Source organism: Triplophysa rosa, unplaced genomic scaffold (genome assembly GCF_024868665.1).
Source record: "Triplophysa rosa unplaced genomic scaffold, Trosa_1v2 scaffold228_ERROPOS557246, whole genome shotgun sequence".
Lineage (NCBI taxonomy): Eukaryota > Metazoa > Chordata > Actinopteri > Cypriniformes > Nemacheilidae > Triplophysa > Triplophysa rosa.
Genome location: NW_026634244.1, coordinates 100,510 through 116,105, shown reverse-complemented (window position 1 = coordinate 116,105; position 15,596 = coordinate 100,510). Strand labels below are relative to the sequence as shown.

The 15,596-nt window shown below is 36.8% G+C and overlaps 1 protein-coding gene and 1 long non-coding RNA gene across 2 annotated transcripts; one reads left to right on the top strand and one right to left on the bottom strand.

The window, feature by feature from the left end:
* Positions 1-155: 155 nt before the first annotated feature.
* On the top strand, positions 156-3,630 carry LOC130550057 (uncharacterized). Its single transcript, XR_008962334.1, has 3 exons — positions 156-1,475; positions 1,782-1,860; positions 2,748-3,630. It is a non-coding gene; the product is annotated as an uncharacterized LOC130550057 (long non-coding RNA).
* A 3,938-nt stretch (positions 3,631-7,568) lies between these two features.
* On the bottom strand, positions 7,569-12,005 carry LOC130550063 (general transcription factor II-I repeat domain-containing protein 2B-like). The gene is made up of 2 exons (XM_057327406.1): positions 10,989-12,005; positions 7,569-10,909 (listed from the first exon to the last, which is right to left on the bottom strand). The coding sequence occupies exons 1-2, from the start codon at positions 11,928-11,930 to the stop codon at positions 9,929-9,931; spliced, it is 1,923 nt and encodes a 640-aa protein (XP_057183389.1). The 5' UTR covers positions 11,931-12,005; the 3' UTR covers positions 7,569-9,928.
* Positions 12,006-15,596: the final 3,591 nt, after the last annotated feature.

Below are 15,596 nucleotides of genomic sequence, written 5' to 3'. Positions count from 1 at the left end.
TCTGTCTGTCCAAAGCCGCGGGAACGTATTTTGAGCAGGAGGTGCTATAATGCTTTTTGCTAGGGCTGAAGTTATGACTGTGCTTTGGGCGAGCCGCTTAAGTTTAATGTTAATAAATAACGGAAGAAAAAAAATAGTTGCTGCCGAAGATAAAGATGAATGCCAATGTGATTATAAGATACAGCATAAAAACAAACACATAAACGCATGTTATCTGTATGCCTATAGCCAAATAACAATCTGTTGAACGAAACTACAAGCTGCGCGTTAGCAGTTAACTTACCCGGTACATTTAAAACCGGTGCGACTTCTCCCCAGCTCTTTTCCTTATCTGTGCGGTTGTGGTATGTTTTGGAGGATACATTATATAGACAATCATGCTGTTGCCACAAGTTGTTCTTCCATCTCCGCTGTCCAACGTACCCTTGCAGGAGCTTTCGCGGTCGACATTTTTAAAGGTCTGTCAGTCACCTTGCAGATGTGCCTCTCATTGGCTGTTGCGAAAGTACCAACGTCATCACCCCGATTTAAAATCCTAAATATCAAACATGTTTGATATGATCGGGGCGGCCCCGATTTCTCTCGGAGCAGATCGGGAGGTGTAAGATTCGATCTGTGAACGCCTCACATTACGTGATAATCTGGGCCGAATCTCGGACCCGATCGAGGTTCTGGACCCGATTTTTTCAAAGATTCTCGGGAGGGGAAATCGGGGTAAATTCTGGCCGAGAATCCTGTAATCTGAGCCAGGCTTTAAATAGCAAAAATCTCCACCTGTTGAAAATAGTATTTTACAGTCCACATCGTGAAATACTTTTTCATTTTCATGTATTTTCAGGCGGTTTTAACAGGACGTTCTTTTATGTCGTGCCGTTTGTAAACAGTATTTTGACTAATTTCCGTCTTCGACCCACTACAAAGTGCGCATGTGCGGCCGAGAGTGCATGTGTCTGAGTGCGCATGCGCGGCTGAGAGTGCATCTGGCCCGAGAGTGCATCTGGTCTGCAGACAGACCCTTCTCTCAGGTACAAGGGCGCCGATTTGGGTAGGGACAATCATTTCGACCGAACAATTGATCTACACATATATATATAACCTCTGATATCCGTCTGTGTCTTGTGTCTTTTACTTATTTTATGCAACATTTATTCATCCAGGAATCATTTAATTGAAATTAAACATATTTTACAAACGCGTGTTCTGTAATAGCGCATATTGTGGTACACAAATGGTTAAGTGTCATTGTCTGCGATGAGAATGACGTAGCTCACGTCGCTAATAGGATTGGCTTCGCCTTTCTTGAGTCCCGCCTCTCTAACCGAAGTCGCGTTATGATTGGCGTTGCCTTCTCTCACTAACGTAAGGCTGCAGCTGATTCGGTTGTATGAACTATGCGCCAAAGATTTTTTTTATTATTAAAGCGCCAAAGCTAAGCCGTGTCAAGACGCGATGAGCATGATTATGCAGGTTACCCGGTAAGAAAACATTCTTACCAAAAGTTTATTGACAAAAATACGGGACAAGTTGCGTCACATATTGATACAGGAACAGTGTTTTTCCCAATGCATCACAATCCCCTATTAACCAGATGAGTTGCAAACTTAAACGTTAGTATATCTGTACTTGTTTATCTATGAGGATAACAGCATATAGTTGAATATCATGAAAATCGACTGTTTCATATGCCTTTATTAGGCAGGATTTCGGCTGATTTGATTGTTTTAATAATTGTATCATTCGGCTGATAAAATGATTTAATAATTTGATTTATTCCACATAAGTTATCAGAGCCAACTGAGGTCCGAACTCTTGTGCTTCAAGGACTATCATGTTTTGAGATGACTCCCCTGGACATGTTTGGTAAGTATTCCAAATAGAACCACAACACCTATAAACACTATCACACATTCACACACTCTTATCAACCACACACACTGTGTCCATCTAAGATAAAAGCGATTGTTCACCCAAAAAATAAAAATTGCTGTTAATTTAGAGCCACCCAAGATGTAGGTAACTTTTTAATCAGTAGAACATTAAAAACGATTTTATTTGAAACTGGTCCTTGGCGATTAATATAATGCGAGTCAATGGTTTCTATCTGTTTAAAAATTGAAAAGCATACAAGCAAAACAAAATAAATATTTGTAGGTCCTGATTGATCGATCTGTGCAAGAAACGGAACATTGTTTACAGATTAAAGGTAATAATGTTGTAAACAATCTTCAGTACTTTCACTGTAGTCTGGAGTGGAGTGCAGTGACATACAAATGTTGTGAATGTGTGAAAAGTAAATCTTCCTGTATGCGAATGAAAATCTTGCTATTAACGTAGGTTGCAGCATCCAGAATAAGTACAATTATATAACAATTTGCTGACTGGCGAGAGCCTTTTTGCAGCCATGAGATACCCCAACAGTATCACCACAGGAACGATTTCACTTTTTTATCACTCAGCCACTAAGCTAAGTCGGCCTTGTATCAGAAACCACAAATAATAATTTATTTTTGCCTGTATATGTTTTGTGACTCAAGAAGATTGTAACCATTGACTTATATGAATCACCAAGGAGCGCAGTTTCAGCTAAAAATCTTGTTTTACTGAGAAAAATGTCAACTGGCCTAAGTAAATTAGCAGAATGTTTTTATGTTTGGGTGAACTATTATTTTATGTTGGACCTTTGGAAAAGGACATGAGTTAGCATGCTTGTGAATTTATTTAAATTTGTTAATGTTTATCTTCAATAGATGTCAGATGATCGCAGCTCAATCCTTGACGTGCCAGTGGGGATTGTAATAGTTGAAGATGGGACAACTCTTCACCCCCTCAACTCTCTGCATTTGTCTCCATCTTCAATTGGAATGGTAACTGAGGGAAAAATGGTGATGGACAATGTACATGACCTTCCAAAAGCAATGTGCCTTCTGTTCGGACTTACTTACACCCTACACCTGAATTACCCAAAATCGCTGAAACACACATTTGAATTTATTCAGCGTATTCTACTTTCCATGGGGCAGAAAGATGTGCCGTCTAAACTACAGTCCTTGGCAAATCAGCTGTTTGGTTAGAATAGAGAATCTTGCACACTGAATAACTGCTACAGTTACAGTACGAATTCTTATATTTTATACAGATTTATATTTTAAAATGTGACTTGAAAATACAAGCTTTTGCGAAGTTATGGTTATGAACATTGCTTCTGTTATATTAATGTTGATGGCAGATATGTCTGTGGTTATACATTGTTTCAGATGACATGTCTTTTGTAAATGTGAAAGAAAATACAAGCATACTGTTATGAATTTTGTTTTAGTTATATTATCCAACACATTTAATATCATATCTTGATTTTAATTAGAGCATGTGCTCCATACAGATTCAGGTTTTGGGGATTGTAAAAACATATCTGAAAACGAGTTTGTGAGTTGACTGTTTTTAATCTTTGTTTCTGTTAGTGACAAACATGTCTATTGTTGTTTCTTACAGTCTGCTTTTTGTCAAATGGCCAATATTATGTATATTATTGATGTGAAATCGACTTGTTTTAATGGTTTATAATTTAATAAAAGTAAACACAAAAAAAGGTAAATTTTGAGTTCAGTCTATTTGCTCTTTATGATATCTGTACTTAAAAAAATAAGTTAATTCAATGAATAGACCACATTATGTCAACTCAATTTAACTGAGTTGTGAATCTCCTCATTACTCAAATAAACAGAGAATCACTTTCCTCAATTTGAGTAGTCTCAACTCATTAGCGTTTACAGTGTAAATGAAGATAAACTCTAGGGCACAAGTTTCATAAAACTAAAATGTAATTTTTATCTGAAAAATTCATGAATGCTCAAGCGCGCCACACAGTGTTCAATGAAGACATGCTGTCACGCCCTGTTGCTGGCGCCTCATTTCGCCACCTGAGGGCGCTATGCTACTCTGTACTGCCTGTGTTTTTGTAAAGACTCCAGTTTGCATCATGATTTGTCTCGTTATCGTGTATTGGTCTCATTACCTGTTTGTCCCTTCATCTGTGCATATATAGCCCCGGTGTTCAGTTGTCTGTTGTGAATCGTTGTTGTACGTATGTGCTCCCTCGTGGTTCTCGGTAGGGATGTGCCGAATGAAGCTTCTGAATCAATGAGGCTTTTTCAACAAACTGCGTCGGTGCTTCGAAGCTTTTGACAGTGCTCTACTTCGCCATCTGGTGGTCAATAAAAATTCCTACACCAACTGTGTCACTCAGATATTTTGTTCATTGAAATGTTATTATAAGTTTTATTTGTATTATTTAATATAGAATTTAATAATATAGAATTAGAACTCAAAGTAACAAAGAAAAATAAGCACATCCAGTTCTTAAGTAACATGAATAATAATTTAATATATATGAAGACTTCCAAAATTAGATTTTTTAAATGTCAGTTTTTCAAAATTTTAACAAATTATGTTTTTTATGGTGCATTCCACTTAATATCAATTAAACTGTAGTTGGTTTAAGCCATAATAACTCGAAAAATGCGGCAATCTAACACAAAAAAACGTGATAAAAAAAGTTTGGAACCAAACTCTTCATATATACTGTATATATATATATATATATATATATACGTATATAATAATATAGTGTGAATGTGGACACAATTTTAAGTGTTTGGTTGGTGTTGGCCTTAAATCCAACATATCCTGTAAACCTTAAATACAATAGATTAACCCACCAAACTAATGGATACTAAAGTACTCTGTGTTCTTAAATAGTGCAATCTATTACAACAAATAAAAATGGAATAGAATATGAAAATCTAAACTCAAAACGGGTGACTTTTCTTGCATTTTAATGACTTTATTGCTCATTTGTTGAGGGAAATAGATAGTTTTTATTGTCCCAACGGAAATTTATTTATTATTAATATGTATTTTACCCTCTCCCCAGATGGGGCAGACTGGTGCTCTGTTGTTTGAGTATCGTTGCCCAGAGCGTTTGGATGTTTGGAGCGTAAGTGACGAAGCATTGAGGATGTATTATTGGAATAAGACAAAGTTTGCTCGCATATCAGACACGACACTTTATTAGCAGTGTCGAGACTGAAGTGTTCCCACACTTGAGAACGGGGTCTCTTGCGTGCATTCTCCATTTAAAGATCAAACACACTTCTGCACGTGTAAGCTGCAAAGAACCGAGGATGGCGTTTACTAGCAGAAAACCAGTTTGTGGTTGAAGAAACACTTTTATACTTTTTGGGAACAGTGTTAACCCTGCAATTTACTTTTTGACAACAGACATTAACATGTCATGGTTTTAAATAGTACTTTAATTAGCAATACAAAATGATAAAATTATATAAATTAAATGTATAATTATAACATTCCTATGGTTCAGCGCAATCGACGCGCTTTGAGTTTGATCCCTGCGTGACGTGTCAGTGAGGTAACGAAGCTTCGTTTCCTCGGGTCACGTGACAGACTCATTTCAAGCAATGCTCCGGAACACTGTTTCGAAACACTAGTGTGTCGAAAACTCAACACGTGTGTCGACACGGGGTGTCGAGCAACCCATCCCTAGTTCTCGGACCATTGAGCTACCATTATGTGTCTTTTTGATTAAATATTTTACTGCACGTGGATCCTCTCCTTGTTTTCCTTGCTGAACCGTGACACTGAGCCACTACAGGGACATACAGGTGGTGGAAAAATAGGAAAAGGAGTGAAAATATTTTAAATATTTTGCTCTCCCCAACATTGCGTTCCTTTGCAAAACTTTTTGCGTTTCCCCAAGAATATTTTTCTTTCCCTCAGAAAACTTTTGCATTCCCCAGAGATTATTTTGCGCTCTCTTCTGCAAACATGAGCTCTGACTTTGACCAGAAGGCTACCCTTCTGCTTTTGCCCAAAGGAATGACATTCGTTTTTCTTATTCTGCATTGGTTCATATGGATTATTATCATATACTTGATCTACATTATCAGGAGATTAATCGTGTTTAAAACGCTCATACGCTTCTGCATGAGGTGACGCGTCCTCTCCCTCACTGGCTCCAATTATTTTTATTAATATTCCAAAAAAAGGTAACCGCAGTACAATAATATAAAGAACAAGAATCAAAGGCCAAGAGAAAAATAAGGAAAATAAGAGGACAGGAAAATCTCAATTAGTAATAAAAAATGTTATACATTTTGAAAAACTTGTTATTATTGCTATAAATAAATTTAAGAGATTTTACAATGAGTGAAATCTCAGCAAAAAAGACATCAAAACTAGGCAAAATCTTATTAAAAAAATCTAGGTTACAATGGAAAATAAAAAATTAACAGCAAGATCGATAGCATGATCACTGCAAAAAACAAAAAAATATGTATTTTAATCTCTCCCTCATGTGGATCTCTTTTATTGGATTATCAACATGTTAAGGACATTTATGGTCAAATTACTAAAATGATCCAAACTATCATGTGAATGATGCTTGTACTGGCAGCTCCGTCTGTTTTTTTTTTTTGAAGCCTGGTTAGGGGACCCCCCCAAGAGCCTTGACACAATTCGAACACTGGGCCTAAATATAAATTGCACAGTAGTAAGTGGGAGGATGACTCAAATCTCACAATGTGAATTACACATGTGGTGAGAGACGACTCGAAGATTCTTTGTAAATATAACTGTAACTGAAATCAGAGCACAGTTAAACGATTTAATAAAGTCGAACTGAAAATGGGATTATACTACTTCTAAACAGCAAATCTTTTCAACTTTACAGGCTTTAGTCTGGCATACTCGTCCTTGACAGCTACTGGATTTAAAACAGTTTTGCTAAATTTTGCATGTTCTACAAACATATACTTCACGAAAGATGTACTGTAGTTCTGTCAGAAGTTAAGGCAGCTCTTTAGGTAAGCGCAATATTGTTGCTGTTGTTCATTAGTATGTATGAATTGCATATTTTTTGCTATCGTGGTGCGTGCGTTAAATTCATGAACGAGTGAAAAATACCTGCTCATTGCGTTGCTTTCCGGTTAACTAATTATAGTGGGCACTTCTGCACAAAAATGCACTAATTTCCTGATTGCGGCTTTGAAGTGGTTTCTGGACATATCCTATTAGTCTTATTTTCAAATTTTCTTAATGCATTAGCCTTGTTTGATCTGTTTGATCTATTTTCCTGGTTTTTATTATATTTTTTCATCTTGTCATAATTATAAGGAAATAAAAAATTATCCTTATCAATGCTGATTGACATTGCAATAAAATACTATCACATTATTTTGGCAGTTAAAATTTTGGGCTGGTTTTTGTTGGAGTGAGTAGGTTTTAGTGAGCCTTTGGGCTGGAAATTGTCCACCTAATCTAGCAACACTGACATCAAGATGTTTCAGTTTTAATGTTGAACGAGTGTAACGTACAATGTAAGATGCTAAACATTTAATATTTTAAAACTGATTTACGATAGATATAATACTACTGACAGTATTATCCAATGAAGAAAACTACAAAACGCTGTGTTGAATGTAAAAATATCATAAACGTGATTCATGTAATTCGTACATCAGTGTGACTAGACAAGAAACATTAACAGAGCCGTTTTCAGCATTTTATTAGGGATAGGGTTAGGAATAAATACATTTACAGTTTTTCTCGATTGCTAACACACAATTCATGAAACAATTCTCCATTTTCTGACAACTATAAACACATTCTCAGAACAATACACTAACTTGTGCAAACCCAACGCAAAAACAGCCTCATTTTGCAAAGGTTTAACCATGTTCTCATTCAGAAAACACAAACACACAATATAATGAACTGAAGTGTCAAGATGTAAACTCAAATAACACATTTATGCATCAGTAAACATTCAGTGGCAAAACTGATGACACACCAATCAGAATCGCAGGATAATATCAATAGGAGCTCATCCTAGAATCATCTACTGGGCTTTGTACTACTTACAGGAAACATAAAGTATAATTACAGTACACTCTATATATGAGAGAAATTTCACTATTCTGTATCCAGTAAACTGTAGCACGTGTACACCCTTTTTTTATCTGTCCTGTATTTATGCAGAAAATAAGGAATACTTTTACGAAATTGGGCCAAAGGTGCAGAGGATGCCATATTTTTTTTACATTGCCTCCTATTGACAAATCGCTTCACTGTATTGTTTCCTTTATCGTCTCTGTAAGTCGCCTGAATGCCTGGCATGACCAGTTTATATTGTTCTTCCTTTTTTCCTAAAGCTCATTCTTGCACTTTGCTCTATGTGCACTCTTTTATGTTGTATATTCTAATAAACACTAAGCTGTCAAATTATTCTTAAGTCCCACAAAGAGATTTTAATAACAGTGTTTTGAATTGATCTCACCAGTGTCTAAGACCATGTTGCAGTGTGGGTGATTTTGAGGGCTTGTGTGTCATGTCTGCAGGAAAAGTTTGGTTTTCAGCCAGTTTGAATGGTTTTGAGAAGAGAGCTTCATTTTGACCCGAAAATAGGATGTTTGGGGAATTGGGTGAGATGTTATGGATTTGTGTTTACTGTTTTGAGAATACGAGGCATAATTTCAAGAAATGTGTTTATGCAATCGAGAGAAACTGTAATGTAATGTAATTCCAAGTAAATTGACTTGCCTAATTAATTATCTCTTTATTTCTTAGTTTTCTCTTTTTGACAAGATCTCCCAAGTGTCTACAACCTTTGTATAATGAATGACATGTCCCTGTCTGGTCTGTGCTTAAAATTTAAAGTTAATCTAAAATTGAAAGCAGTGAAATTCTGTTATAAAATGTTTTGACAATCACAGTACCAAACAGTCATTTCCTGGCTATTAGCATCATAGAACTAGGCTAGTAGTCTATGAAGCTGCCACGGACCAAGGCTGAAGGCAACACAAAGAATAGCTAAAATTATGGTCGAGAACTTGAGACAAAGGGAATTCTGTCACAATTATTATCAATACATTTGTCCTTTACGCTCTTATCTTACATCATAATTGTATTATAATTTTGTGTTTTTTCCCAAAGGACAAGGGGTCTAGGATGTGGCCTAGGTGATGGCAAATAGATTTTTTCCATCAGTCTTTTTTATGCTTGTGTTCTACATACAGTGAGGGAAATAAGTATTTGATCCCCTGCTGATTTTGTAAGTTTGCCTACTTACAAACAAATGAAGGGTCTATAATTTTTATGGTGGGTTTATTTTAACTGATAGACACAGAATATTAAAAAAAATCAGGGGAAAAAAATGTTATATAAAGGTTATAAATTGATTTGCATTTCAGTCAGTGAAATAAGTATTTGATCCCCTACCAACTAGCAAGAATTCTGGCTCCACAGATTGGTTATGTGCCTATATGGACCACAGATTAGTCCTGTCACTTTAAGAAAGTACTCCTAAATCAGCTTGTTATGTATATAAAAGATGCCTGCCAACAGAATCTGTATCTTCCAGTTCAACCTCTCCAACACCATGGTCCAGACCAGGGATGGGCAACTTTCATAATGATGAGGGCCAGCATTTTTTCTCCTTCATACCAGGGGGCCAGATTACTGTATTAATCTAGAGACACGTTTTACAATTTACTTTTTATTGAGGGAACTCAATATACAATTAATGCCACGAGTTTAAATATAAAACTTGTGCAATTATGCTCATTCAAACAGCCAACTTTTTAAATAAAAACAAATGTATGCATTTCAACCAAGGTACAAAAACACTGTTTTTGATTAGTAGCCAAGAGAACATTTTTAAACTACCCTCTGAGAACAGTTAAAAGTGCTATATAAAACAGTTATTAACTGGGAAAAAATTAGTTATTAAATCCCTATAAAAATAAATTAAAATAGTAATAAAATACTGAATATAAAAACAATTCAGTGCATACATTTCTCCAAACACATTAATTTATAGATCATTTCATGACAACATTCCTAATGCCAAATAGTCTTAATGAGATACCTGTGGCTTCTCCTGCTGGTGCACAATTGAATCAATGTCAATCTGAAAGTTTGTACAGCCAACCTGCAGTAGCTGAAAGAGATGGTCATCTGTCAGTCTGTTTCTGTCTTTTGATTTAATGTGCTTCATTGTTGAGAAACTACTTTCACAGATGTAAGTGCTGCCAAACATACTGAGCATAAACAGTGCAAAATCTCTGAGGAGGGGGAAACGGGACTCAGGTAGCAGTTTCCAAAATTCAAGTCCTCTTTCATTGCGCCTTGCCTGGAAGAAGGGGTCGGACTGAAGTTCGCAGAGTTCTAGCTGCATCTCACCAGGCTGCTCACTGACAGCTGCGTTCAGAGGGTCTGCGAAGAGGTCTATGCGATGCTGCATGGCGTGAAAGTCCTGGAAGCGAATTCTGAATTGCTCTTGTAGACTTTCGATGTCTTTTTTGTACTTTGCAAAAAACATCTCGCATTCGGGAGTATCTTTGCGCATCTCCTCGCAGGCAGAAAAGTGTGTCAAATTTACCGGATCAGACGAAAATCCGTCGTGAAAAAGGATGAGTTTACGCTTGAAAGCAGTCAAATGACCGTAGAGATCTGAAACAGCCTGAGACCGTCCTTGTAACTGTGTGTTCAGATTATTCAGATGCGCAGTCATATCTGTGAGGAACGCGAGATCGCAAAGAAATTCTGGATCCCGTAGATTGCTGCAGTAAGCGCTAGTGTCCGATTTGATACTGTCCTCCAGAAACACAGGGACTTCGGTCCGCAGCGCAAAGAATCTTTCCAGACACTTTCCACGACTCATCCATCTGATGTCTGTGTGCATCAGTAAATCCCCATAAGTAGCACTGACTTCATCCAAAAAGGCCGTAAACTTCCTGTGATTGAGTGCCCTGTTTCCACCTCGAATAAGATTAGTGACTTTTGTCACTACATTCATGACGTGACTGAAGTCAAGAATCTTCGCACACAGGGCCTCCTATAAAAGAAAATTAGTTACTGACCATGACACAACGTTTCATTTTATTTAATGTACTATGAAAGAAAACTCTACTAACCTGGTGTATTATGCAGTGCAGTACAGGACAGTTAACACCATTTTTCTTAAGTAACCCAGCGAATCCGGACTTTTTTCCTTGCATTGCTGGTGCTCCATCAGTAACAACAGCAGATAGTTTAGCAAAGCCTCCATGCTCATTCACCGCAATTTCAACAGATTTAAAAATATCCTCTCCCTTTGTAGTGCCATGTAATGATACCAACTTTAACAGCTCCTCGTGTACATCAAATTTTTCGGTGATCGTTCTTGCAAAGATTAGGAGCTGACTGACATCCGTCACATCCGTGCTTTCATCCAGCGCGAGGGAAAAGTATTTGCAATTTTCTATTTCCTGTTTTAGCTTTTCTTGGATTTGACACTGTATGTCAGAAATTCGTCGTGTTACCGTTCGGCGGGACAAAGACACCGATTCAAAGTTCTTGGCCATTTTCTCGTCTCCAAATGCTTTGGCCATCTCAATCGCGCACTGTTTTACAGTTTCGCACTCTGATAACGGCTTTTTCGCTTTCGCAAGCACGAGTGAAACCGCATAAGATGCCTTCAATGATGATTCTTGAACCGTCATGCATTTAGTGAAAAGGTTTTGCTGACGATGTATTTTACCTTTTAAATCTGAAATGAGAGCAGTTCTTGCATCACCGGTGTATCTTTCGTATTTTTCTTTGTGAGCAGTTGCGTAATGCCGATTTAAATTGAAATCCTTCATAACCGATTTCGTTTCCAAGCACACCAAACACATGGGTGCCCCCTTAAACTCGGTAAAAAGATAATCTGTTTCCCATCTTGCCTGGAAAACACGGTTTTCACTGTCAATTTTTCTTTTCTTTTTACTCATTTTGGTGAACGTTCTCAATAGCGCACATCTCCTACTACGGTTAATTAGTGACCGGCAGAAACAAGCGCCCTCTCCTGGTTGGAGAATTAACAGCAGTCTTTTCATTTTTCAGCGATCATACTGATATGGTCCTGCGGGCCGTATTTAAAGATAATGCGGGCCGTGTGCGGCCCGCGGGCCGCCAGTCTGCCAGTTCACTCCACCCTGGTCCAGACCAAATAGGTTTTAAAGGATGTCAGCGACAAGATTGGAGACCTGCACAAACCTTGAATAGGCTACAGACAGAAGCTTGGTGAGAAGGAGACAACTGTTGGTGTGATTATTTGGAAATAGAAGATATACAAAATAACTATCAAATGCCCTTGTTCTGGAGCTCCCTGCAATATTTCCCCAATGGGGTAAAGATGATCATGAGAAATGTTAAAGATCAGCCCAGAACTACACGGAAGAAGCCTGTTAATGATTTCAAGACAGTTGGGAACACAGTTAGCAAGCAAAACATTGGTAACACATTGGTAACACGCTATGCCACAGTAGACTGAAATCCTGAAGCACCCGCAAGGTCCTCCTGCCCAAGAAGGCCCGCCTGGCTCGTCTTAAGTTTGACAATGAACATAAAAATGATTCAGAAAAGGCTTTGGCGAAAGTGCTGGCACTGCTGTGAGACCAAAATGGACTCCTGTGTTTGGAGGGAGAGAAATGCTGACTATGAGCCCAAGAACATCATGTCTACAGAGAAGCACAGTGTTGGAAACATTCTGCTTTAGGGCTTTTTCTCTGCTACAGGTATACAGGATGACTTCACCGCATTGAGGGGCTGAGGGACGGGCCCATGTACCGTAAAATCTTGGACGAGAACCTCCTCCCCTTAACTAGGTCACTGAAGATGGGTCATGGATGAGCCTTTAACATGACAAAGACGCAAAACATATTGCCAAGACAACCAAATAGTGGCTTAAGGAGAAGCACATTAAATGTCCTAGCCAGTCTCTAGACCCTAGTCCTATAGAACCTCTGTGAAGGAGGCTAAAACTCCAATTTGCTGAGCGACAGCCAAGAAACCTTAAAGATTGACAGAGGAGTGGACTAAATGTATCCGGACACATGTGCAAACCTGGTGACCAACTATCAGAAATGTCTGACCTCTGTGCTTGCCAACAAGGGTTTCTCCACAAAGTACAAAGTTATGTTTTGCTTGGGGATCAAAAACTTATTTCACTGACTGAAATGCAAATCAATTTATAACCTTTATATAACATTTTTTTCCCCTGATTTTTTTTAATATTCTGTGTCTATCAGTTAAAATAAACCCACCATAAAAATTATAGACCCTTCATTTGTTTGTAAGTAGGCAAACTTACAAAATCAGCAGGGGATCAAATACTTATTTCCCTCACTGTAATGGTAGTTCAGTTGTGAGGTCCAGTTACGAGCGTGACTCTAAAACAGGTAGTATTGGCTACTTTTTACTTAAGTACATTTTAGAGCCAATACTTCTTACTTTTACTTGAGTAAACAAGTTTAGTCAGTACTTCAATGTTTACTTGAGTACTTTTAAACATAAGTATCTGTACTTCTACTTAAGTAAAGGATGTGTGTACTTTTGCCATCTCATAGTATATTATAAGCATATATCATTTTTATTATTGATATGAACTGTAAAACATTGCTCATTGACTAAAGCATCACCACATATGGAGGACTAAACCTGCAAAAATTATAAATAAATGAATGTATAAATAAATAAATATATAAACGAATAAATGTAATAATATGAAAATAAATACAGGAATGAATGGTTTGATAAAACAAAATAATTCGTTTTAGCTATTATTGATCTTAGCTTTAACTTTTCTTTTCATTTTTTAAATTGATTTATTATTTTTTGTGTCCATTTTTAATTATTTTTAATTATTATTATTATTTATTTTTAGATTATTTTATTTATCATTTCCTTTTATTTTTACATTTATTTATTTATACGTTTATTTATTTTTATATTTATTTATTATCGCATGTATTTATTTCCACTTTTATTTATTTATTCTTGTATTTATTCTTACTTTTCTGTGTCTTGTATGATAATTAGATGGGTTCGGCTTGCCTACTATTGGTTCAGCGTAGATTGAAGCGTTTGATCGATTACTCTTGACTTGTTTTGGACTAACGTCACGTCACTCACTGATCGTTTGCTTCGTGTATAACGTTTATGGCGTGCGCACAATTAGCTAGAGAGTTACAGCATTTAGCCAATGAAGTCGATAACCATGCATCAAATGACTATGTGTCATTAGATTAGATGCACTTATTGAGGATTTATTACAGATTGACGGAGAGATAAATGACAAAGTTCTTCAAAATCTGTGCGAGTCAGGGGGTGCTAAGGTGGTGACCAAGTTCCGGTTACAGGTCCTCTGCCAAAGAGGTGCTGAACGACCTCAGCAGATTCGTCGATTCTGAAAGCACAAGACGACTTGATATTAAGATGTCTAATAAACACAGACTTTCTTGTTACATGATTTTGACATTCTTGTTAAGATTGCAAATTATTGGTATGATCGCCCGTAACGGCTGAAGCGAGGTGAAAAAATAAATAAAGCGATTTGACACGGGATTCGTACCCATACAATAAAGCGAGGCAGCGTGTCACTACGGTAACAATCACACTAAGCTATTTCGCAATGCTAGTCTGCTGCGGATCTTTGCAATAATATCAAGATGTCACACAACAATATGCAGCTGGATGAATCAAGGGAATATGCCCGTTTTAACTTGTGACCTCTGTGTTATTTATCTCTTATGGAATGTAGTTTACGAGTACCGTTTAGTAACCACGTCTTTTTAGAAGGAATGGTTTCCATTTGATGGCCCCTGTAGTGAAAGAACGATGCTCATTACTACCGTGTTAACTTGTGACTTAAGTTCACTATGTCTCAATTCATTTACATTATTACTCATGTTACATTAAATCTTTACGCTTTTTCTAACCGAAAGGCTGCTTATAACTATCACTTTGACAAAGCGTTAGCTTGCGACTTCGGTTTACAAGCTCATCTGTGTAGTTAACCTTATTACATTTTGTGCTTTATGATTTTCACCAGTTGAACTGTAACACCACCATAGCACCCTCTGACTCGCACAGACTTTGAATGTGCTGCAAAGAGGCTAACAACCGAGGGAGAACTTTGTCATTTATCTCGCCGTCAATCTGTAATAAATCATCAATAATGCATCTAATCTGAATGACACATAGTCATTTGATGCATGGTTATCGACTTCATTGGCTAAATGCTGTAACTCTCTAGCTAATTGTGCGCACGCCATAAACGTTATACACGAAGCAAACGATCAGTGAGTGACGTGACGTTAGTCCAAAACAAGTCAAGAGTAATCGATCAAACGCTTCAATCTACGCTGAACCAATAGTAGGCAAGACCAACCCATCTAATTATCATACAAGACACAGAAAAGTAAGAATAAATACAAGAATAAATAAATAAAAGTGGATATAAATACATGCGATAATAAATAAATATAAAAATAAATAAACGTATAAATAAATAAATGTAAAAATAAAAGGAAATGATAAATAAAATAATCTAAAAATAAATAATAATAATAATAAAAAATAATTAAAAATGGACACAAAAAATAATAAATCAATTTAAAAAATGAAAAGAAAAGTTAAAGCTAAGATCAATAATAGCTAAAACGAATTATTTTGTTTTATCAAACCATTCATTCCTGTATTTATTTTCATATTATTACATT